This window comes from Setaria viridis, chromosome 2, assembly GCF_005286985.2.
Source record: "Setaria viridis chromosome 2, Setaria_viridis_v4.0, whole genome shotgun sequence".
NCBI lineage: Eukaryota > Viridiplantae > Streptophyta > Magnoliopsida > Poales > Poaceae > Setaria > Setaria viridis.
Window position 1 is genome coordinate 21693959 of NC_048264.2, and position 24536 is coordinate 21718494.

At 47.6% G+C, this 24536-nt stretch overlaps 2 protein-coding genes across 2 annotated transcripts; both read right to left on the minus strand.

Moving 5' to 3' along the window:
* Positions 1-6239: 6239 nt before the first annotated feature.
* On the minus strand, positions 6240-10285 carry LOC117846602 (uncharacterized). Its single transcript, XM_034727826.2, has 5 exons — positions 10118-10285; positions 7762-8869; positions 7461-7670; positions 7250-7374; positions 6240-7067 (listed from the first exon to the last, which is right to left on the minus strand). The coding sequence occupies exons 2-5, from the start codon at positions 8826-8828 to the stop codon at positions 6709-6711; spliced, it is 1761 nt and encodes a 586-aa protein (XP_034583717.1). The 5' UTR covers positions 8829-8869; positions 10118-10285; the 3' UTR covers positions 6240-6708.
* Positions 10286-21255: 10970 nt separating this feature from the next.
* Positions 21256-22512, minus strand: LOC140221861 (uncharacterized mitochondrial protein AtMg00810-like). The gene is made up of 2 exons (XM_072291830.1): positions 22314-22512; positions 21256-21776 (listed from the first exon to the last, which is right to left on the minus strand). The coding sequence occupies exons 1-2, from the start codon at positions 22510-22512 to the stop codon at positions 21256-21258; spliced, it is 720 nt and encodes a 239-aa protein (XP_072147931.1).
* Between the last annotated feature and the right edge of the window lie 2024 nt (positions 22513-24536).

Sequence of the window (24536 nt, forward strand, 5' to 3'; positions counted from 1 at the left end):
AAAGCGCTAGTACCAGCCATGTGATGGCGATACAGAACAAGCCTAGCTTTAAGAAGAAGGGCAATTCTTGGAAGAAGAAGGGCAAGGCTGGAACGTCCAAGCCAAACCCTCCGCCCAAGGTTAAAGCTGGACCTGGACCTGCTCCAGACAAAAAGTGCTTTTACTGTCATGAACTTGGTCACTGGAAGAGAAACTGCAAGCAGTACCTAGCTTCCTTGAAGAATGGCGGAAGTAAGAGTACTTCTACCTCAGGTACGCTTGTTGTTAATGTTATAGACAACATATTTCTCGCTGATACAATTATTAATTCTTGGGTATTTGATACCGGATCGGTTGCTCATATTTGCAATTCGATGCAGGGAATGATAAGAAGTAGAAGCGTGGAAAGAGGAGAAGTTGATTTCCGCGTGGGCAATAATGCAAGAGCTGCTGCTTTGACCGTCGGGACGATGCAACTCCACCTCCCGTCAGGATTTATTATGGAGTTGAATAATTGTTATTTTGTTCCTAGTTTAAGTCGAAACATTTTATCTCCTTCATGCTTGATGGAGGATGGTTATTCATTTGCGAGTGAAAACAATGGTTGTGTGATCTCTAAGAATAATATGTTTATGGCTTTTGCACCCATTGTGAATGGATTATTTGTTTTAAATCTTGATGGTTCACCTGTCTGTAATGTAAGTGCTAAAAGGCCTCGGCCTAATGATTTGAGTCCTACCTACTTGTGGCATTGTCGTTTGGGTCATATAAGTGAAAACCGCATGAAGAAGCTCCATTCTGATGGACTTCTAACTTCGTTTGATTTTGAATCATACGAGACATGCGAGGCTTGCTTGCTAGGCAAGATGACCAAGACGCCTTTCACAGGATTTCCTGAGAGAGCAGTAGACTTGTTGGAACTCGTACATAGTGATGTATGCGGACCAATGAGCATGACGGCTAGAGGAGGATTCCAATACTTCATAACTTTCACTGATGATTTTAGTAGATATGGCTATGTCTACTTCATGAGGCACAAGTCTGAAACCTTTGAAAAGTTCAAGGAATTTCAGAATGAAGTTGAAAATCAGCGTGGCAAGAAAATTAAGGCCTTGCGATCTGATCATGGAGGAGAGTATTTGAGCCACGAGTTTAGCAATCATCTCAAGAGTTGCGGAATTGTTCCACAACTTACGCCGCCTGGAACACCTCAGAGAAACGGTGTGTCCGAGCGACGTAATCGAACTTTGTTAGACATGGTTCGATCAATGATGAGCCAGTCGGACCTACCGTTGTCATTTTGGGGATACGCTCTAGAAACAGCAGCTTTCACACTAAATAGGGTACCATCTAAATCCGTAGTTAAGACACCATATGAGATATGGACTGGAAAGGTTCCTAGTTTGTCTTTTCTAAAGATTTGGGGATGTGAAGTTTTTGTCAAGCGACTTCAGTCGGACAAGATCACACCCAAGTCGGATAAGTGCATTTTCGTGGGATATCCAAAGGAAACTTTGGGATATTATTTCTACAACCGATCAGAAGGCAAAGTGTTTGTCGCTCGGAACGGGGTTTTTCTAGAGAAAGAGTTTCTCAAAGGAGAAAAGAGTGGAAAGACAGTGCATCTTGAAGAAGTTCAAGATGAGCCGATCGGGCAAGAATCAATGAGTGATGCTAACGTAGCAGAACAAGTTGAGATACCCATGGCAAGAGAAGCACCGCCACAACCACGAAGGTCGGCAAGGCTCCGCGAAATGCGGGAAATATTATTGTTGGACAATGATGAGCCTGCGACATATGCAGAAGCAATGATGGACCCAGACTCCGAAAAATGGCAGAGTGCCATGCAATCCGAAATAGAGTCCATGGGAGACAATCAAGTTTGGAACTTGGTTGACCCGCCTGATGGTGTTAAAGCCATAGAGTGCAAGTGGATCTATAAGAAGAAAAAGGACATGGATGGAAATGTTCACATCTATAAAGCAGGACTTGTCGCAAAAGGTTTTCGACAAGTTTAAGGAGTTGACTACGACGAGACCTTCTCGCCCGTAGTGATGCTTAAGTCCATTCGTATTATTCTAGCTATAGCTGCATATTTCGATTATGAGATATGGCAGATGGATGTCAAGACAGCTTTCCTGAATGCAAACCTAGCTGAGGACGTGTATATGATACAGCCCGAGGGTTTTGTCGATCCGAAAAATGCTGGAAAGGTATGCAAGCTTCAGAGATCCATTTATGGATTGAAGCAAGCATCTAGGAGTTGGAACATTCGTTTTGATGAAGTGGTCAAAGGGTTTGACTTCACCAAGAACGAAGAAGAGTCTTGTGTTTACAAGAAGGTTAGTGGGAGCTCTGTAGTATTTCTAATCTTATATGTGGATGACATATTACTGATTGGAAATAACATTCCTATGCTTGAGTCCGTAAAGACTTCACTGAAAAATAGTTTTTCGATGAAGGACTTAGGGGAAGCGGCATATATTCTGGGCATTAAGATCTATAGAGATAGATCGAGAAGGCTTATAGGTTTGAGCCAAGATACTTATATTGACAAAGTGTTGAAGCGGTTCAGCATGGAAGAGGCAAAGAAAGGGTTCTTGCCTATGTCACATGGCATACATCTCAGCAAGACTCAGTGTCCTTCGACTGCTGATGAGCGGGATCGCATGAGTAGAGTGCCATATGCCTCAGCTATTGGATCTATCATGTATGCAATGATAAGTACTCGCCCAGATGTTTCATATGCACTAAGTATGACAAGCAGACACCAATCTGATCCAGGTGAGAGTCACTGGACAGCGGTGAAAAACATTCTTAAGTACTTGAGAAGGACTAAAGATATGTTCCTCGTCTATGGAGGTCAGGAGGAGCTCGTTGTAACAGGTTACACCGATGCTAGTTTCCAAACCGACAGAGATGATTCAAAGTCACAATCAGGATTTGTGTTCACGCTAAATGGTGGTGCTGTTAGTTGGAAGAGTTCCAAGCAGGAGACGGTGGCCGATTCTACGACAGAAGCCGAGTACATCGCGGCTTCGGAAGCCGCGAAGGAAGGTGTTTGGATAAGGAATTTCCTCATTGAGCATGGTGTGTTCCCGAATGCGTCCAGCCCATTGAATCTCTACTGTGATAACAATGGGGCAATTGCGCAAGCAAAGGAGCCAAGGAACCACCAGAAGAACAAACACGTAATGCGGCGATTTCATCTCATTCGAGACTTCGTTAACCGGGGTGAGATCAAGATATGCAAAATACACACGGATCTGAACATTTCTGATCCGTTGACAAAACCACTCCCGCAGGCTAAGCATGATGCGCATGTAAGAGCTATGGGTATTAGGTACCTTCTAGATTGACTCTAGTGCAAGTGGGAGACTGTTGGAGGTATGCCCTAGAGGCAATCATAGAGATGATGATATTCCATTTGTATCCATGATTTGTATATTGTGTTCATTGAATATCCATTAAAGGCTACTTGAATTGATTTGCAATTATGTGAATTGTATGTGAAACTCTTTACTTGTATGGTTATTCTAAAGTTGTCCCTAGTCGGAGTTCATGTGAGGACACACATGAATATTAGACTAGCACATGTATTAGTTGATGACTATGTTTCACAAGTCATGGACATGGAGATGTTGAACTAATAATGTGGACACATGTGGAGACATGTGTTAGGACTGACCCAACACGAGAAGTAGTTCTCTCTTTAAACAACATATACGCTTTGTCCTTAGACCTGAGATTGTCGCATGTATTCTAGATGTGGATCGACCTACTTAGGGGCTATCAAACGCTACGCCGTAACAGGGTAGTTATAAAGGTAGCTTTCGGGTTTGTCAAGAAGCATGCTATGAGACATGGTCAATCAAGATGGGATTTGCCCCTCTCTGATTGAGAGTGATATCTCTGGGCCCCTCGAGTGATCGGATCCGAAAACGCATGGCCATGCTACGTACGGTTAAGAGTTAACCTACAAAGGGATTCCGAATCACAGGATCGAGAAAGAGCGGTCGGCTTGAAGCTAGACCAAATATCGTGAGGCAAAGGGAATAGCATGTATATTATGTTGTGATGGTTCGTCTGATATGATCTTCGTATGCGTATAGGAGTTGGCACGTCTTGCTAGAGGCCGCTACCGACTATTGGGCCGAGTAGGAGTACTCGGGCCATGTCTATACGTATCTGAACCCATAGGGTCACACACTTAAGGGGCTGGAAGCCCAATTCGGATCTGATCCGAGTTGGATTAGGTTTAGGAGTACTAATGGGCCTCGGATCCAGAGGCCCATCAGGAACCTCTATAAATAGAGGGGTGGGGGCGCCCTAGGGTTTACACCTTTTGGCTGAACACACTTGCCGCGCCTCCCACGCCCTCGCCTGTTGCAACTCGCGGATCTAGCAATCCGGCTTGCGACGCTTCCTCCCTGCACGTGTGGATACCTTGGAGGTGTTGCGCCTGCAGCACTTGGACGAGCCATCGACGAGCCGCCGACGAGCCACGACGAGCCGACGACGAGCCGCGGCACCGGAGGCGATCTTGCTGCACGTGGACGAGCTGCTGAGGAGCTGCTGGACGTGATCGACTACGTACGACTACGTGATCGTCTTCACTGCACCGACGCATATCTACATCTTCCGCACCAGTAGTGCGTCGAGTGGTAATCCCGTGATCCTTATACGGCAGTTCTTCCTGGTTATACGCGGTAGAAATTTTGATTTGCACTAGCGTAGCCTACCTCGTATCCTTACACCGACTCCTATCCCATGTGACCATCGGATCATCGTGTGCTCACTTTTTTTGCTAGTTGTTGGGCTAACATGTAGTTATACCAGAGCATTTTTGGCTTGGCTCGAGCCCGCTGGGATTTAGCCGGCCCACGATGACAATGGGACTGGGCGTGGTCACCGAAAACCAAGCCCGAAAAAAATTCGGGCCAGCTCGAGCCCACCTAGACTATTTATTTTAAACTAGAAAAGAGCGGAAAGCCTGAGCTCGGCCCGAAAAATTGGGCTGATAGCGCCAATGGGACGGTCGTGGGCACGAATTTTCAGCCCGAAATGAATTGAGCTTTTTTTCGTGCTCAGCCTGGCCCAAGAAATGCTCAAGTCTACTGCTAGCTTATGTGTTTGAGCTATTTATACCCTATCTAGTCACCCATTTAGAGTTGCTAGAAGGTGCACAAATCCATTGAAGACCAAGACTCATAGAACACCTCCATGCCACCAAAGGTACAAAACTGATCATTCAAGGATTAGCACAAACTTAGGAGAGTAATTAGTACTAGGATAGGCCTAGAGAGAGTGAGTGCAAGGTGTTGCTACCTTGTGGTTGGTCAACCAACATTGAAAGCTTTGTGCGCCGGCACCTTAGGGTCTTCGTAGCTTGCCGATAAGTCTTCAAACCTCGGTGGTATGGAGCGCAATGTTCCAAATAGCGGGCTATAGCGGCGCTATAGCGTTTGGAGCCAACTGCCACTACAACAGTGTTGTGCAAAATAGCGGGCTACAGCGGCACCATAGCAGAGCTATAGCGACTGAGTAGAGCTCTCCGCTAAATGTCACAGCCCACTATTTAAACATTGGTGGAGTGGCGTCGACGATCTTGTGCGGGGGATGAGGAGACATGTTTCTTTGTAGAGAAGCTCCGTAGTGAAGCCATCGTCAAGGTGACGAGAAGAGAGGGAATTGTGAGCCTTGCCTTTGTGGCAAGCTTCTCATCCGGCTTGGTGAGAGTCTTAGTGGCAAGCCTAAGATTTTGACTGGGAGAGACTTAGTGATCAGAAGCATCTCCTTGGTGGACTCCAATGTGGATTAGTGATGCAATTTGCCTACCGATACCACGGAATAAATCGTCGTGTCATGTTTGTATCTTTTTTAATCCACTTCTTTACATTTCCACATTTTATTTTTGCAACTTGAGTGTTTTTACTTTCTTAGAGTAGTTTTTTTTCTAGGTTTCAAAAATCTTTTTTAATGTGAAGTTTTACTACATCAACCTAGTTTATGTTTTGATGCAAATAGTATAAGTTATAGATTAAGGATTTTAAGTTTGCCTAATTTACCTGCTCTTTCACCGGGTACGGCCAAGGAAAGACGTGCACGCCAATCATTTGAAGCAAATCATTCTAAAAAGAAAAGGGTTCAAATTACTCTTTCTCTCCCAAGTACGATCAACCTACGTAATAACCTGGGATTTTAAAACCAGATTTTTTTTTATCTTTAGCACTCAATTGAAATCAGTGCATTCGCATCCAAATCGAAAGGCTGACAAACCAATTAACTACGAATAATTTGAAGCTGAGGTTATACTAATCAGAAGCTTGTAAACAGATAGGTCTTCACGAGTACCAGAAATGAACGGTAGCCAAGTGGTAGTTTACCACTCCACAAAAGCCCCAGGCCAAACAAGCACCACCTCCTCTAAACTGCGCTAGGCTAACTGTAACTGAGTAACTGGCTAAAGCTATATAGGATGCGTTTGGTTCGTGTGATACTAACAAGCAATCTTAGTTTCCTCCACAGCACGAGTAGCATGCTAAGGTCCAAGTCCACTTTCTCTCTGCCTCCGCTAAAAATTTCAGAACATTCATAGCTGCTCGTAGCAGCCACCATCTAGCTTGAACGGAGCCCTCTGCACACGTTGAGGCGAGACCTCAGCTGGTGGGATACTTCCAGTGAGCCGCTCATCTCTTGCTCGGCTCTGCCTATGCTGCGTCACGGTTGCTAGTTTCCTGGCCAAGACCCAGTACTCATCATCTCCCCCTGCATGACCAAGGCACCTTCCCGTTGCATCTCCCGAATGAGTTGCTCGAGCCTTGGGGTCTGCTTTACAACAAAGGCAAGCATCCTGCCTGGGGGTGCTCCCATGCTTGATGAGTCAGTCCGTCCATGATTTGCAGGTGCGGTAGGAGCATCTTCAGTGGGTATGCTAGCAGCATCAGTAGCAATCCCGGTGGCTGTAGAATTGGCAGCAAATGCAGTAGCTCCAGTGGTGTGGTCAGGTTGATGCTGTGCAGCACAATGTTTCCCATCAACTTCCTTGGGCTTGAATACACCCCACAAGTAATGTTTCATTTGAAATGCTGCAACGTAAGAGAACAACCAATTAGCAATAAATTAAGAATACATATATATAAAAAGGCATATTCTATAAAGAAATGGTCAAGATAGATTAAAACAAACATTTAATTACAACCCATAGTGCTAAGAATTTGATTGATGACAAAAATCAAGTGCAACATCATATTGACTATTGTTTACGTACTCTTGTATCGTTGAGGAAGTAGAGTAGAAGGGAACATTAGCATCTCAGTGTCACCGATAATGGCCCGTAAGGCTAAATCGTTCTCCATTACTTCCTTAAGTAGCTGGTCATAGGACTTGTCAGGCCTAGGGATGGTAACAAGATAGACATTAAACACATGGAAAGGAAGGTAGATGTGTTGTAAGGGAATGCAAAGGTTAAAGCAATGCACCTCATCTTAGGGGGGAAGAAGTATAAACCAATGCTGCCATTTAAAGGTCTTGATTCATCCCATCTCTTAGGCCACACCTTCAACCTAGGTAGTTTGGTCACTTCAACCACACGAGATAGCGATTTCGATAAATTATGCACTTTCTCGCATGATTTAGTTGATAAATGACCAAACAATGGGATATACTCCTTGCCGGTATTGAGGAGGCCCCTGTTAAAATGACCACAAAATTATTAGTAACGCGAAAAAAGGTACATAAATACTCCAAAATGTAAACAAAGAACCTATCGTCGTTTCGTACCTCCAGATAGGTTCATCACTGGGCTTAGAGCAACAATAGTATTGCTTCCCAAGACAATCGGCAACAAATGGCATAGAGACTCCATCATGACAATCCTTCGCAATATCATCTTGTGATGTCAACCTACTACTATACAATGCAAGACCATCAGGACCGCCATTGTCATCTTCATTTTCATTTGTCTCTTTGTATTTTCTCTGCCTTTTGTTCATCCGGTGAGTTGGATTCTCACCTTCACTACCATTGTCATCATGTGACTTGGGCTTTTCTTCTAGTAACAGCTCTTTCCTATTACTGAGATTGTCATGTAGCTCTTTCCTACTACCAAGATGAAGATTGTCATGTAGCTCTTTCCTACTACCAAGATGAAGATTGTCATGTAGCTCTCTCCTACTACCAAGATTGTCACCAAGCTTTTCTTTGACTAACGACTCCTTCCTGCTACCAAGATTGTCATCATTGGTTATATCATTGCAACCATCCATCCTTTCCCTCTTACCCATCCATGTCGCTTGTCCTTGATCAACAGTAAATCGCCCCTTTTGATTGAGAACCAACCCTTGCATTGCCTTCAAGTTCATTGGTTGTGAACTTGACATTTTGGCATCATTTGGACGATGAACGAATTCTTGCTTCATCTTTGAAGTCATGGAGTTCATGACAGTAGACGTAACCGATTTGTCCGATTTAGGACTCGATGTCATTGGAGGAAAGTCTTCTTTCATTGCGTCAAGCTTCCGTAGTCCAACTTTGCCACCATCGAGAAGATGTTGGTTGGATTGTGGTAAGACATGGTTATCTCGTTGATCCTTTTCAGTATAGTTGCCCTTGCATAGTTTGTTGATAACCATCGTGGATGGACATATCTTCCTATTGAGCCCCTGCATAGTTTGTCGATCCTTTCCTTTTCTTCCATTTCCCAAGAAAGGTCGTATATTAGCATGCCCCCTTTCCACTTCCTCTTGGATTTTTTTCATGGGGATGGACACAAACCTAGTTTGCTTCCTTGATTTTCCCACCTTTGGTCTAGGTATGCGCAATCTTGGAACATCACTTTGACGCTTCATGCCGCCAATTGAGGTAAAGATACAACCAAAAATGGGAATTTCTACAATGATGAAAAAATTAGTTGGAACATGCTTCAGGCTACATGTGCAATATTATATAAAAATAATAGTCTATTAAAGATTAAAATTGAACTTGTATGATTCACTCTAATGTAAAATTATTTCAAAGTTTCACAAGAAGATGATCAATCGTTCCTAACAAACCTCATCCATATTCATTACAATGCAAGTACAATATATTAAAATTAGAAATCCAAAAAAATAAAAATATGACAAATAATTTTATTTATTAGTAGTATAGCCTCATGATATTGTTAATTGCACACACATAGCATATCACAAGTATAGACAATACAAATGGGCAACTGGTGGAGGAATCTAATGCAAAACTATTTGTAAAACAATACACGCAAAAGAAATCACTTTTCTTAATTAATTTAATGGGGATCACTATATTTACAGCAAAAGAAATATCACCTTTCTTAATTAATATAATGGGGATCACTATTATGTACAACAAAAATCTAGTAGGAAACTTTTCACAAAATTTGCATATACATGAGTTTGTGGCTTAATTGCATTGAAATGTGGAATATGGGCTTCGAAATAGTAATAGATTTTGCTGAAATATTTAAACTCTATTTGAAAATTGCATTGAAATCAAAACAGTATGCAGATGCCCTAGAATTATTTGCACCAGATGGATGGGATTTATATGAAATCAGTTGAATCTCAACCAGAAAAATATATAGCGCAGACTTCTCTATCCCAATGCCACACCATGTATGTCATTGCTAGGAACCGGGCCATCCATCAATAAAGCTGAAGAAACCAGCACAGGGCGGGCAGCTGTGCAGATTGGACAGAAGAGGCCCATCTGCCTCCCTCACTTGGTTGCTTCGCTAATCACAAATCAATCTACTAACCACTACCGGACAGCCATGGCTACGGGCGTTGAAACCAATCACCAATTGCTCCCTGATCAGCAGACCCAAACAAATAGATCGACTCGTCGTCCGGCTCCGCCTGCGTAGATTGGACAGAAGCACAGTAGCTGCCGCAGTGCAGACGAGGAGACGGCCCAATCTACTGAATCCCCCACAACTCTTGGTTCTACTAACCCAACACGTATAGATCAACAACTAACACAAACAAACATAGCACAAGCAGCACAGGCAAGGAACAAAAATCTCTCGCCCCAGATCGATTCAGCGCAACATCCATGAAGGTGTACACAGCAATGAGGAAATTAAGAAAAAAAAACTACGAGAGAGGCGGGGCGTGCGTACCTTGCTTACGGCCGACGTAGGTCGTCCTCCGGCGCGGCCACGCAGAGCACGGAGACGGCGGCCAAGCCAAGCGCCAACACCCGTCGGCGGCGGCGGCGGAAGGCAAGGCAACCGTCTGTCGTGAGATGGAGAGGAGGGAACGGCGAACGGGGACGGGAGGAGCAAAAGCCCTGCCTGCGGTTCCGCTGTATTTATTGGGCTTCGAGGCCTGTTTCTCGCCGAGTCGTGGGCCAGCCGGAGTCGCGCGGAGTTCGGAAACGGAACGCCGGGATAAACGGACGCCGACACGGAGACGATTTCGCAGGTTTCCTTTGCTCGCGCCACGTGCGTGTCAGCGTGTAGACGGCCGTGCAACAGACGGAGAGGTGGGCAGCGAGGAGTCCCGCACCCATCAGCTCGTGTCGTGACTCGTGCGTCGCTAGCCGCGGCGTCGAAGGGCCCTGGGCCATCTCTTCCGTCCATTATTGTCGCCTCGGAAGTCGTGCCGCAAGGAGAACCAGCGCTACTGCACGCAGCATGGCTGCGTTTGTCCTTTGTCACGACGTCTTGTCAAAGCAAAAACATGTCACTTAAATTTTATATTTTAGGCTTTAAAATATAAATCCTGATTGAGGTTTCAGCGACTATGAAAATATTAAGGCCCGTTTGGATGACATCGTAGGTTTTCAAAAGTTAGATTTTGAAAATCTGGATGTTGTTATTTGGATCCCTCAATTATAGAAGCTGATTTTATGGTTGTTGTAGATGCCTTTTATGCCCTAACTCATTTTTTTCCCAACATGGGAGGGTCAAGTTATTACCTGGAAGGATCATGGCAAAATGGTAAATTGCATGGGTAAAATCTAGCAAAATCAACCCATGGACTGCTTTTAGAATTCCCAGAATCTCAAAATTTAGCTATTCTGAGAATCTACCCCTGGACCTTTAAGTTTAACCATGTCATAGTAGTTTTCCAAGTAGCCATAGCTTTTAAAACATAAAGTATTTTGCTTGTCTAGCATTACAAATATGTTTTTTTATGTTTTCATGAAACTATTTTTAAAGAACTACTCGTTACTTGGACCTGGACGAGAAAACTCCTTTATGAGGAAACTACTTGGTCAGGTCATTACTGGATAAGAAGACAAAGAAGAAGAGCAACTGGACAGAAACCCACGGCATGAGCGTCACCCGGATGATGTCTTGCAGGATGAGCTCACCGCCAATGTTGTTGGAGAAGAAGCCAAAGCTCAAAGAACTCAACAACGAGCAAGAAATGCCGCAAGAAGCCAAAGCTCAAAGAACTCAACAACGAGCAAGAAATGCCGCAAGAGCAGAGCGACGCTGCCACCTTGCAGCAGACTTACCAATCCAAAACCTGGATAACATCTTTGAAGCAGTTCAAACGCGTCATCAGCGTACTCCTCTGGCTACCGTCGCGTCTATTGATCTCATCACTTGCACAATGCCTCAGAACAAGTACACAAGATAGTTGGCTCAACTAGCGGAACTCGCTTACGAACAACTCAATCAGTAAAATCTGATACAGTCAGTCCAACATTCCCCATCCCAGCGTAGTCAACATGGCAGCAGACATAGAGTCCCTCCGTTCAGACCAAGCCAAGTTGGAGCAGAGAGTAGTCGGGCAGGACCGTCGGGAGGCCGTGGCCACCGTGGGGCTAACCCAAAACCCAAACGCCCAGTAGAAGACCTCCGTAACAAGATCAATGCCAGCCACAACGCTTGTACCATCATTGACTGACGGCACCACGAGCGCGAGCATGAAGTCGAACACCTAGGAGATGATATGTACGGGTTCCCCGCCTTATCAAGACATGTGAGGAGGACAATTCTACCCGAAAAGTTCAAACCTCTAGGTATCACCAAGTACAATAGCAAGCAGGACCCAGTCCAATGGCTACAGTGCTACTCACTGTAAGTATAAGCAACTGGAGGAAATGATGACACCAAAGTCATCTACTTCCCCATCTGCATGGAAGCAGCGCCACTCACATGGGTCGAATCATTGGATAAGAACTCCATCGACTCATGGAAGGACCTCAAAGTAGCATTAACCAACAACTATACAGGAGCAATGCAGCATCCTGGCAACAGGATCGACTTGTCTCAAGTTAAACAACAAGAAGGCGAGACCCTACGGATCTACTTACGTTGCTTCTTCGACAAGAAGTCCACAATCGTGGACATCACGGAGCGCGACGTTATTGACTGCTTCCAGAACGGCCTTCACAACCACCGGATGTTTCAGGACTTCGGCAGAAAATGCCCCATTGATGTCAAATCTCTCAAGATAATGGTACATGCATGGACAGATGAAGAAGACATGGAGATCGAAAGGTTCGAGTCCAATCACAATAAATGCCAAAACAACAACAATAAAAACAATGGCCAACGCAATGACAAGAACCGCAATGATCGCCCTAACAATGACAACCGAAATAACTACTCAGGAGGTCACAATCGCAAGTGAAAGCCAGACAATATTATCGCGGAAATATCACATTCGTCCAAGAAAGGTGGCGGCAAGAATCAAGATAGGCCCACATTTAATGAGCTCTTGAAAAAGCAGTGCCCATGGCATCTATACCACAAGCACTCCGATAGATTGTTTTAGCTTACGCAGAGTCATGAAGGACCCCCTAGAGCCATTTGGCACCAAAGACAAGGGCAAGGCCAAGGAAGACGAAGACAATGGTGATAATGGCAAATTCTAGAACCCATCCAGCACCGTCAACATCATCTTCGGCGGAACCCCGGGTACTGCTACTAAGCGATCTCACAGAAGCTCGCTCTTCGAGAAATAATGTCCATTGAACCTACAACACCAACGTTCCTCAAATGGTTTGAGGTGCCAATTACCTTCTCTAGGAAGGACCAATGGACTAGTTTCTCAAACCTAGGACGGTATCCCTCATCCTAGACCTAGTTGTCACTGGCTTCAGACTTACTAAAGTACTCATTGATGGCGGTAGCAATCTCAACGTATTGTTCACCAAGATACTGAAGAAGATGGGCCTCCACATCATTGATATGTTCACTCCAACGAACTCTCCATTCTATGGGATCATCTCAGGCAATGCGGCCGTACCCCTTGGACAAGTGGTTTTGCTAGTTACCTTTGGGACCAAAGAACACTACCGGAAAGAATACATTCAGTTCGAGGTAGAGGATTTCGAAACATCGTACCACGCCATCCTCGGAAGACCAGCATTGGCCAAATTCATGGCCATCCCGCACTATGTATACTTAGTACTCAAGATGCCAGCCCAAGAGAGTACTCTCCCTGCGTGGAGACTTGAAGAGGTCGTACGACTACGACACAGAAGCCATGGAGCTAGCAGCAACTACCCAAGTACCAAATTCTATGATGCAAGTTTTCTCCGTATCCAAGAAGCTGTCCCCATCAAAACTCAAGATTCCAGAAAACAAGTCGGGGGCAACCAAGGTCAAGCCGGCAAGCGAAGTAGACATCAAAGCCATTGACCTTGAAACTGGTGATAACTCCAAGACAGTCCTGATTGGCACAGGGCTGGATCCTAAATAGGAAAGCGCTCTCGTCAACTTCCTTCGGGTCAACCGAGACATCTTCGCGTGGAAACTAGCGAACCAGCACTCACTTAACGTGAATCCAAAAGCTACATAAAAAAGACAATGCCTACAGTGATTCACCCAAGATAGAAGGGAGGTCATCTGTCGTACGTACACCTATGGGCCCACCAGAAGGTTTGGATAGTCCTAGATATAGGGATGGAAACCGAGACGTGTCAGACATGGAGGCTACGGTGTATAACGGTGTAGTCTACGTGGCTGAACATGAACTAGTTCATGATTAGGAAAACTACTCGTAGCAATTAGAGTATGACTCACTTAGTCGAATCCGACTAGAATTCTTATAAATAACCGACCTATAACCCTGCCCCCAGGCAATATAAGGTGAGGTAGGGACCCCCTCCAAAGTAATTCAATCCAACCAACACATAGGACATAGGGTAAAGCAATCTAGCGGCCCGAGCCTATCTAAATCGTGTGTCTGTGTTCACCTTCGAGTTCTTGATCTCGGCGAGCCCCACGCACTAAACACTACCTCGAGCACCCCCTCGGTAGGTTGCCAAGTCTAAACATTGTTAGCTGGTGCGCCAGGTAGGGGTGATCACTGAGAATCCACTAGCGAACTCGATGGCCCAAGTCATCATCAAGACAATCGTCGCGTTCGAAGTGAGGCACAATGTTCATCTTCGGCTCTTAGGTTTGCATCACAGACGATACTGGAAACTTCCACTGCCACATTGCACCGGCCCCAGAGAAGAAGCAGCACGCCATGAAACTCCAGAGTCAAGCTCTGGAGGATCTCGTCAAAAAATTTGGCGAATTTTCAATTTTTATTTTAGTCAGAGGTTGGGGGGACAAGTCTGAGTATAAATCGACTTCTCCCGCTAGTCAGATTTGTTTTCACGAGTCGACGCTTAAGCCATCATGGGAATCGGACTACGACCCAAGTTGATTCCTGTCGGTGTTTAGACCCAGCAACCTACCGAGGGGGTACCCAAGGTAGTGTTTTATGCGTGGGGCTCGGCAGAGACCAGTAACTTGTAGGTGAACTCGAACACATGCTTTAGATAGGTTTCGACCGCTTATGTCATGCAATAGCCTACTTTCTGTGTATTGGTTGGTTTGTATTGATTGATGAGATGTTTGGAGGGGGTCCCTGCCTCGCCTTATATTATCGGAGGCAGGGTTACATGTCGGTTGTTGTACAAGAGTACTAGTCAGATTCGACCGAAGAGTCCTACTCTAATTGCTATGAGTAGTTTCATAATCCTTAACTAGTCCTTGTCCACCATGTAGACCACGGCATCATGCACCATAGTCTCCATGTCTAACACGTCTTGGTGTACAACCCCGTATTGTATGACTGTCCAAGCCTCCCGGTAGGCCCATAGGTGTATGATCGACAAGCCCCGAAGTACTTTTTAGCCAAATGAAGCAGCCTCGAGTACTTCTGTAGACGTCTCCAACTAGTTTGTGGTGCTCCTTTGAGTACTCCATTGGATTAAGTCTTCGAATGTGCTCGAGTACTGCCATGCGGCTAGAAGGTGCTCAAGCCTTAATTATCTTAAGCTTGAATCTTATATAGAAGTGCGATTTGAAAAAATTGTACTCCATATGGAGTAGCCCCTGAGCCTTAGGTTGAATCAAAGAATGAGGCTGAGGGTCAATCTTGTAATTTCACACCTTTTCCCCTTAAAATCCAGAGAAAAACTTTTTGTCCAACGGGCACGTGGCACACAGCCCCCAAGCTATTACACGACTAGTTTGGGTATAAGGGTCAACCACTGGCCTAATGTGACCATTCATCTTCAGAAAACTTCTCTTCCAAAAAACTTGGTAACCGTTCCAGTGATAACTCATGGCTTAAAAAATAGAATATTCCTCAAAATCTTCACCGCTCAGTTACCTTGTGCCGCGGTTATAAATGTCAGAGGAATCTTATGCCTTCCGTTTACTCGAGCTAGTGCGTCCAAGCCATTCATCTTCTCCACTGTTGCCCTAGCACCGCCGCTTGCACTCCGCAGAGCGCTGCCACCACCAACTGTGTAGCCACCCATCTGATGCGCTAGAAGACTATTGGAGCAATGGCGCCCTAGAAGGTATCTTCGAGCAAGGTGGTGGAGTTGAAGAAGTGCAAGGCCACCAAGAAGGAGAAGGAGGTCCAGCTGCCAGCGCCCAAGTATAGGAAGACCAACCAGATAACGCCGCCAAATCAAGCCATGGCCTAGAAGCCGTCATCCCTTGAAGGAAGTGGAGATCCAAGTACTGGTGCGTGTCAATCTACTCCAGGAGAAGGAATTCGCAGATTGGAGGGAAGCAGCCAGAAATGCGTGGCCTTTCGAGAGCTACCCAGACAAGATAGTAATCTTCGCGCACTTCATCGAGCGCGGGCTGGCGCTGCTGTTGTCCGAGTTCTTCATGGGATTGTTGAGGTACTACCATCTAGAACTAGTCCACCTCAACCCCAACTCAATCTAGCACATTGCCATCTTCGTGCACCTCTACGAGGCCTTCATGGGGATTCAGCCCCATTTCTAGCTCTTTAGGAAATTCTTTAGAGTGAAGCCCTACCCCCGGATGGATCACATGCTAGTAGTCAGAGGGGCGGGGATCTAGCTTTGGGAGTAGTACATGAGCCAGTACATTGAGTACGAGTTGATAGACTCCCATTCTGGATGGAAGCAATGATGGTTCTATATTGCAAATCACGAGCCCCGTCTTCCCAAGGTCACCGGACATCGTCCAGTGTGGCTGGACGAGCCGAGTAGTTCTGATAGCTTTCAGCTGCCGGACTTGATTAAGAAGATCGCTGCCTCAAGAGTAATGGCCTACCGGCGTTGGTGTTGCCCTCAGCTTCATGAGGAGGCATGTCCAGCCCCTGCAGCTTCGTTGCACTGCATGGTATGATTACTTGGGTCCCAACAACTTTTTGAGGATGACATCGGAGGAGCTGTTTCCTGACGAAGTGATGGCTCGCCTGAAGCATTTCTTCAAGCGCATCATTGGTATCCCGATGTTCTTGCAAGAGTACTGCAACGCAAACCCATGGCTTGCAGCCCCTGAGTACTAGCGATGGCATCTATCATTATTACTTACCAGTCTTTATTAGTTGCAGGGGGAGTTGAACTTGTATGTCTCCAACCATCCTCCACCAGGCGCTGATGTCACGCCCTATATGTAGTCCCTTGAGGTTGTGCAGAGGGCGCTCAAGGAGGAGGAGGAGAAGGAAGGAGAAAAGGAGGAGTCACAAGACTGGTCCTCCCTTAGCAGCTCTGATCAGAGTCTGCTGAGAAGTATGTTGTGAAGCCTTGACTTTCTAACAAGGCAGGGTCATCATCGGGGATGTCCAAACGTACGGCGAAGGACGTTCTAGAAGTTGATGTGGCGCCACCCCCAAAGAAGGCGCGTACTACCGCTGCCAAGAGGGTGGCCAAAAATTTGTCAGCTGATGAAGTCCCTCCTTAGGTAACAAGATTCTAAGGATTGAGTACCCATTGTTTTTTCCTTTATCACTAGAATCTGACTTGGACACTACTGATGTGCAAGTAGTCAAGGAGGAGACAGAGGCTGAAGAACCGACTACTCTGATCCAGCGGCGGCGAAGGCTGCCGACTATACAAGAAGTCCCGGCGTCAAGCACTCGATGAGAGGAGATGAAGGCCAAGGCTGGCGAGAATCCGACTACGATCCAGCAAGCCGTGCCAAAGAAGTCATCACCTACTGTCAAGGCCCTGCGCCTAGAAACCTGGCCCTCCCTTAGGATAAGGAGGTCCACCCAGTAAGTATTCGTGTACCGATGTCGACTTGATGTCGTCGAGTAGTGTCGCCAAGTAGTGTGTCATGATACTTGTCTTGTTGTAGGAGACCCGCCAGCGTGGACACTGAGCATCGGAGTACGATGTCTGGTGTTGATGGTGGTAGCCACTTAACCCAGGAAGTCATCTCGGGTTCTGGTGCTAATGGTAGTAGCCGCTCAGCCCCCGAGCTCGCCTTGGAGCCCGCTGTCCTGCCACCGGCGGATCAGCCCGCGCCCGAGGTTGCCCTAGGTGTGGTATCTCTTGTCACAGATCTTATGCACGACATATTATCATCACTTGACATTTCTATAGTACCAGCCCCCGAGCTGCCGGAGGCCGAACCTGTCGCGAAGAGTACTTCTGCGATGGTGACGGAGCTGGTGGCCATGATATTGATTTTGGATGCTGAGCCGGAACTGGAGGCCAGGGTGGAGCTAGAAGCTGTGGTTGAAGTGGCAGCCACTGATGAAGTCGAGGTTGCACGTGTAGCCCCCGAGGTAGAAGCTGACGTGGAGGCTGCCGGGACGCTACAAGTGTTGCCCTTTGTCTCGCCATCTGAGGCGAGGACGTCGAGTAGTTGCGTGTCAACTACCTCTTTATCGTCAGAGGCTGGTCCATCGACCAGTCGGGCGATGGTCCCTCTCAGTGGGCCAGGTGCCGGGGAACATGATGACATGCAGCTCCCTCCCATGACGAACCGAGAGAGAGACTGGCTAATAGCTGACCCGCTGGCCACTGTGGATTTTGAGGCCATGCTCATGGACATATATGCGACCAGGTAGGTGAGTACACGCAGGTAAGTTTCACTGCTATCTTGATCTTCATCTTTAAATTGGTACTCGTTACTGACCACGAGCACTTGCTCTGTTATTGTAGACACTAATTCAGCGCTTCCGCAAGAAGTCGAAAGTTCTTGAAGTAGTTGGAGACACCATTCAGCAGGCCGAGATGCTGGAGCAGAAACTGGCCAAGGAGAGGCAGTACTCCTCCCGGCTATTGATGAAGTATGATGGCCAGGCCGCCGAGTACTGGAACCTCTTACAGAAAGTTGATGAAGAAAAGGATCGGCACCGGGTACTCAACAGAGGCCTAAGGACCCAAAATGAAGGTAGGCTGTTTGTCCTTCATTGCTTTCGAGTACTTGTCTACCCTTACTGATGCTAACTTGTTCTTTGCCTTTGTTATTGTAGGGCTCACCAAGGAGAATAATGATCTGCAGGGTCATGCTGTGGATTGGCAAAACACGTACTACCAGATCACTGATGAGTATGACAAGGTGACCAAGAAGTATGAGACCCTGGAACACAAGTTTGACTAGGAGAAGCAGCTACGCAAGGACAGGAAGGTCAAACTTGTGGACCTGATGGAGAAACTCTAAGCACAACAGGCTGAGTTGGAGGCGAAGGACCTTGCTCTCAAGGAGCTATCAGAAGCCGCTCAGCCCATTGCTGATATGGTGGAGCCCTCGGAGGAAGGCGTGGAGCCTCATCCCTTGGTGGAGATACTCAAGGATGTACCCGAGAAGTTTACCAGCTGCATGAAGAAGACTGCAGAGTTCGTCTCCAAGCAATTGCTGGCGATAGTGAAGTCGTTCTACCCGCAAGCCAACTTGGCTCCTGTGGCAGAAGGCATTGCGGAGGACTGCTCTGATGAGTAGTTCCACCAGTACTTGGAGGAGATGGCTACCATAGCTCAAGAAGTAGCTGGTCAAATAGACCTTGAGTGATCTGCAAAAACATTTATCTGTAATGTAAACAAGTTATGTTAATGCAAATTGTTTGAAGTCTTGTCGCAATATATGTTTGCTTGTTGACTTGTTTGAATTCTTTTGGTTTAGTGCATCTCACGGACTACCTAGATGTTTGTGAAAGAGATATTGAGGCGAGAAAAGATCAAATTAATTATACAGGAGCACAGGCTACAACCATATATAGGCATGGGAGACCAGGCGCAGGGGGGCGGCTAGGGTTAGGAACCCTAGCCGCCACCTATGACTCGTAGGGCCGGCGGTGTTAAGATACAAGGTAGGCTACACTAGCGCAAATCAAAATTTCTACCGCGTATAACCAGGAAGAACTGCCGTATAAGGATCACGGGATTACCACTCGACGCACTACTGGTGCGGAAGATGTAGATATGCGTCGGTGCAGTGAAGACGATCACGTAGTCGTACGTAGTCGATCAATGTAGTCGTACGTAGTCGATCACGTCACGTCCAGCAGCTCCCACGTGCAGCAAGATCGCCTCCGGTGCCGCGGCTCGTCGTCGGCTCGTCGTGGCTCGTCGGCAGCTCATCGATGGCTCGTCCAAGTGCTGCAGGCGCAACACCTCCAAGGTATCCACACGTGCAGGGAGGAAGCGTCGCAAGCCGGATTGCTAGATCCGCGAGTTGCAACAGGCGAGGGCGTGGGAGGCGCGGCAAGTGTGTTTCGCCAAAAGGTGTAAACCCTAGGGCGCCCCCACCCCTCTATTTATAGAGGTTCCTGATGGGCCTCTGGATCCGAGGCCCATTAGTACTCCTAAACCTAATCCAACTCGGATCAGATCCGAATTGGGCTTCCAGCCCCTTAAGTGTGTGACCCTATGGGTTCGGATACGTATAGACATGGCCCGAGTACTCCTACTCGGCCCAATAGTCGGTAGCGGCCTCTAGCAAGACGTGCCAACTCCTATACGCACACGAAGATCATATCAGACGAACCATCACAACATAATATACATGCTATTCCCTTTGCCTCATGATATTTGGTCTAGCTTCAAGCCGACCGCTCTTTCTCGATCCTGTGATTCGGAATCCCTTTGTAGGTTAACTCTTAACCGTACGTAGCATGGCCATGCATTTTCGGATCCGATCACCCGAGGGGCCCAGAGATATCACTCTCAATCAGAGAGGGGCAAATCCCATCTTGATTGACCATGTCTCATAGCATGCTTCTTGACAAACCCGAAAGCTACCTTTATAACTACCCTGTTACGGCGTAGCGTTTGATAGGCCCTAAGTAGGTCGATCCACATCTAGAATACATGCGACAATCTCAGGTCTAAGGACAAAGCGTATTTGTTGTTTAAAGAGAGAACTACTTCTCGTGTTGGGTCACTCCTAACACATGTCTCCACATGTGTCCACATTATTAGTTCAACATCTCCATGTCCATGACTTGTGAAACATAGTCATCAACTAATACATGTGCTAGTCTAATATTCATGTGTGTCCTCACATGAACTCCGACTAGGGACAACTTTAGAATAACCATACAAGTAAAGAGTTTCACATACAATTCACATAATTGCAAATCAATTCAAGTAGCCTTTAATGGATATTCAATGAACACAATATACAAATCATGGATACAAATGGAATATCATCATCTCTATGATTGCCTCTAGGGCATACCTCCAACAGGCGGCGCCCATAGGCGGGCTGCCAACCGGCCCATACACATAACAGGGTCTGTGGGGTCACAAATAATTACAATCTAACACCCCCCCGCAGTCAGAATGTCGGTGTAGCGAACGTTCAGACTGGACTGGAACTCAATGAACACCGAAGATGGCGGGGCTTTGGTGAATATGTTGGCGAACTGCAAGGTTGTCGGGACATGAAGATCTCTGATGTCGCCAAGGGACACGCGTTCTCGAACAAAATGAAGATCAATCTCCACTTTCTTGGTGCGCTGATGATGGACCAGGTTGGACGCCATGTAAACGGAGTTGATGGTGTCACAATAGACTAGAGTGGCACGGGACGACGGGGCACCCAACTCGAACAAGAGCTGGTGAAGCCATGTAGCCTCAGCAAGAAATAGTGTGCTGGCGTTTGGAGGACCAGGATACTAGATTATCGCCGAGGAAGACTGCGTAGCCAGAGGTGGAGTATCGGGTGTCTAGACAACCTGCCCAGTCGGCGTCGGAGTAGACCACAAGTTCGGAGGACGACGATAGCCAAATCTGAAGACCCAGAGTAGCAGTGCCACGGAGGTAGCGTAGGATGCGCTTGAGAGCGACCAAGTGACACTCCTGGGGATCATGCATATACAAACAGATTTGCTGAATGGCATAAGTGATATTTGGTCTAGTGAAAGTCAAGTACTGCAGCGCACTAGCAAGACTACGATAAGCTGTGGCATCCTTGACAGGTGGGCTGGCAATAGCAGAGAGCTTGGCGCAGGTGTCGACTAGCGTGGCACAGGTCTTGCAATCAGACATATTTGCGCGCTTCAGAATGTCGAGAGTATACTGATGCTGTGACAAGAATAGGCCACGGGCGGTGCGCCGAACATGAACTCCCAGGAAGTGATGAAGAGTACGCAAATCTGAAATAGAAAATTCTCACTACAAGGCTGCAATAGTGCGCTGAAGAAGACTGGGAGTAGATGCAGTGAGCACAATATCATCAACATAGAGCATGAGATAGACGACGTCGACGTCATGGTGATAGATGAACAGCGAAGTATCCAACTTGGCCTCATGAAATCCAAGTCACAACAAGTAGGAAGCGAACCTGCTATTCCAAGCGCGCGGAGCTTGCTTCAGGCCATAGAGGGACTTGTTGAGCTTGCAAACAAAACTCGGATGAGCTGGATCCTCAAAACCAGAGGGCTGAGTGCAATACATAGTTTCAGACAAAGTCCCATGCAGGAAAGCATTCTTGACATCCAACTGATGAATTGGCCACTATCGTGAGAGAGCTAGAGATAGCACCGTGCGAACTGTGGCTGGCTTCACAACCGGGTTGAAAGTCTCATCGTAGTCAATGCCAAGATGCTGTGTGAAACCCCGAAGTACCCAACGTGCCTTGTACCTTTTGAGTGAACCATCCGCATGGAATTTGTGTTTGAACACCCATTTACCTATGACAACATTAGCTCCGGGAGGACGAGGCACCAAGTCCCAGGTGTGATTCCGAAGCAAAGCATCGTGCTCCTCCTGCATAGCTGACCGCCAATAAGGATCAGCAAGAGCGCTCTGAAACGAGGTGGGCACCAGCGACAACGTGGCGATGTGAAGTAGAGCCAGGAAGAAATGACCGAGCTTGGACCGAGTCTGCATAGGGTGCTGATTTACCAATGGAGGGCACGGGACAACACCTTTGGGCAGAGGGGCGAGCGGGTCGACGGGAGTAGGCGCTGGAGCACTCAAAGGACCACGGGCACCAGGGGCAGTCGGGGTCGGGGTGGTGTCTAGCTCCCCCCAACGTGTCGACGGTCCATGGGTGCTAGGCGCAATCGGGGTTTGGGCGCCAGGCGTGTCGGGGTCGGGGCGGCGTCCAGCTCCCCCCCAAGCATCAACAGCCCACGGGCGCCACGCGTAGTCGGGGTCGGGGCACTAGGGGCGATCGGGGTCGGGGCGTTAGGCGGGGTCGGGGTCGGGGTGGTCGGGGCAGCGTCCAGCTCCCCCCCACGCATCGACGGCCCACAGGCGCTAGGGGCGGTCAGGGTTGGGGCGTTAGGCGCGGTCGGGGTCGGGGTGGTCGGGGCGGCGTCCAGCTCCCCCCCACGCGTCGATGGCCCACAGGCGCTAGGGGCGGTCGGGGTCGGGGCGTTATGCGCGGTCGGGGTCGGGACGGTCAGAGCGGCGTCCAGCTCCCCTCCACGCGTCGATAGCCCACAGGCGCCAGCCACGGTCAGGGTTAGGGCGGTCGGTGCAGCGCCAAAGGCCGGTGCAGGGTGGGGGACTAGCGCATGGCCCCACGCAGGCGGCACCCAGGGAGCAGCAGGGGTTGGCGATGCGCCTGACAAGGAGGTAGCCGCATGTGGTAATGTGGCGGTGGAAGCTGCACATGAAGAAAACGGTGAAAGACTAGCAGAAGGCGGCACCGGGTCAATAGAATCATCCAGGAAGTCAAACGCTGCAGCTGAAAGTGGAGAGGTCATGGAGGTGAATGGAAAGGTGGACTCGTCGAAGACGATATGCCGAGAGATGATGAGACGATTCGAAGAGAGGTCAAGGCAGCGGTATCCCTTGTGATGCGCCAAATAGCCAAGGAAGACACACAACGTGGAGCGAGGTGCGAGCTTGTGCGTGGCTGTGGCGGATAGGTTGGGTAGCAGGTTGACCCGAAGACTCTTAGGTGATCGTACGTGGGTTCGGAACTGAAAAGTGCAAGATGTGGTGTACGAAACTGAAGAGTTGAAGTGGGTAGAATGTTGAGAAGGTAGGTGGTGGTGTGGAGGGCCTCAACCCAGTAGGACGGAGGGGCACTAGCCTAGAATAGGAGGGTCCGGATGACGTTGTTGATGGAGCGGATCATACGCTCAGCGTGGCCGTTCTTGGAGGAGTAGGGGCACGACATGCGAAGGTGAACTCCGTGGGAGAGGAAGAACATGCACATGCTGGAGTTATTGAACTCACAGCCATTGTCGCACTGAACAACTTTGATGGTAGTGCCGAACTAGTTGGAGACAAAAGCGAAAACGTTAGACAACATGGAGAACGTGTCAGACTTAATACGCAAAGGAAAAATCCACAAGTAGTGTGAGCAATCATCGAGGATGACAAGATAGTGCTTGTAACCAGAGACACTAAGAACATGAAATGTCCATAAATCACAATGTATAATGTCAAACTTATGCGACGCTCGAGAAGTGGACAAAGCAAAAGGTAGGCAAACATGTTTGCCTAACTGACACGCATGACATAAGGAGGCGCCTAGCGAAGGAGCATCAGCAATTAATGACTGGGTGAGTCTGGAGAGTATGGCAGCGCCAGGGTGACCGAGACGTCGGTGCAAGATAGACATGGAGGGAGGCCCGACATGGAGAATGGTGGCAGCAGGGAGGCGCAGCGGGTACAAGGGTCCGGAGCTATTGCACCGAACGATCTCTCTCCGGGATGGAAGATCCTTCACAGAACAGCCAGCGGCATCAAACTCCACAGAAACATTATTCTCTGTAGTGAACTAGTGCACAGATATAAGATTCTTAATAATGTGGGGGGGGGGAAACCAAAACATTGTTAAGACGAAAAGGACCAGGAAGATATGTAGTGCCAGTGAGAGAGACAGGAAGCAATGTGCTGTTGCTGACAACAATGGAGGAAGGAGTGGGATACCGCAGAAGAGAGGGATGCGAGAG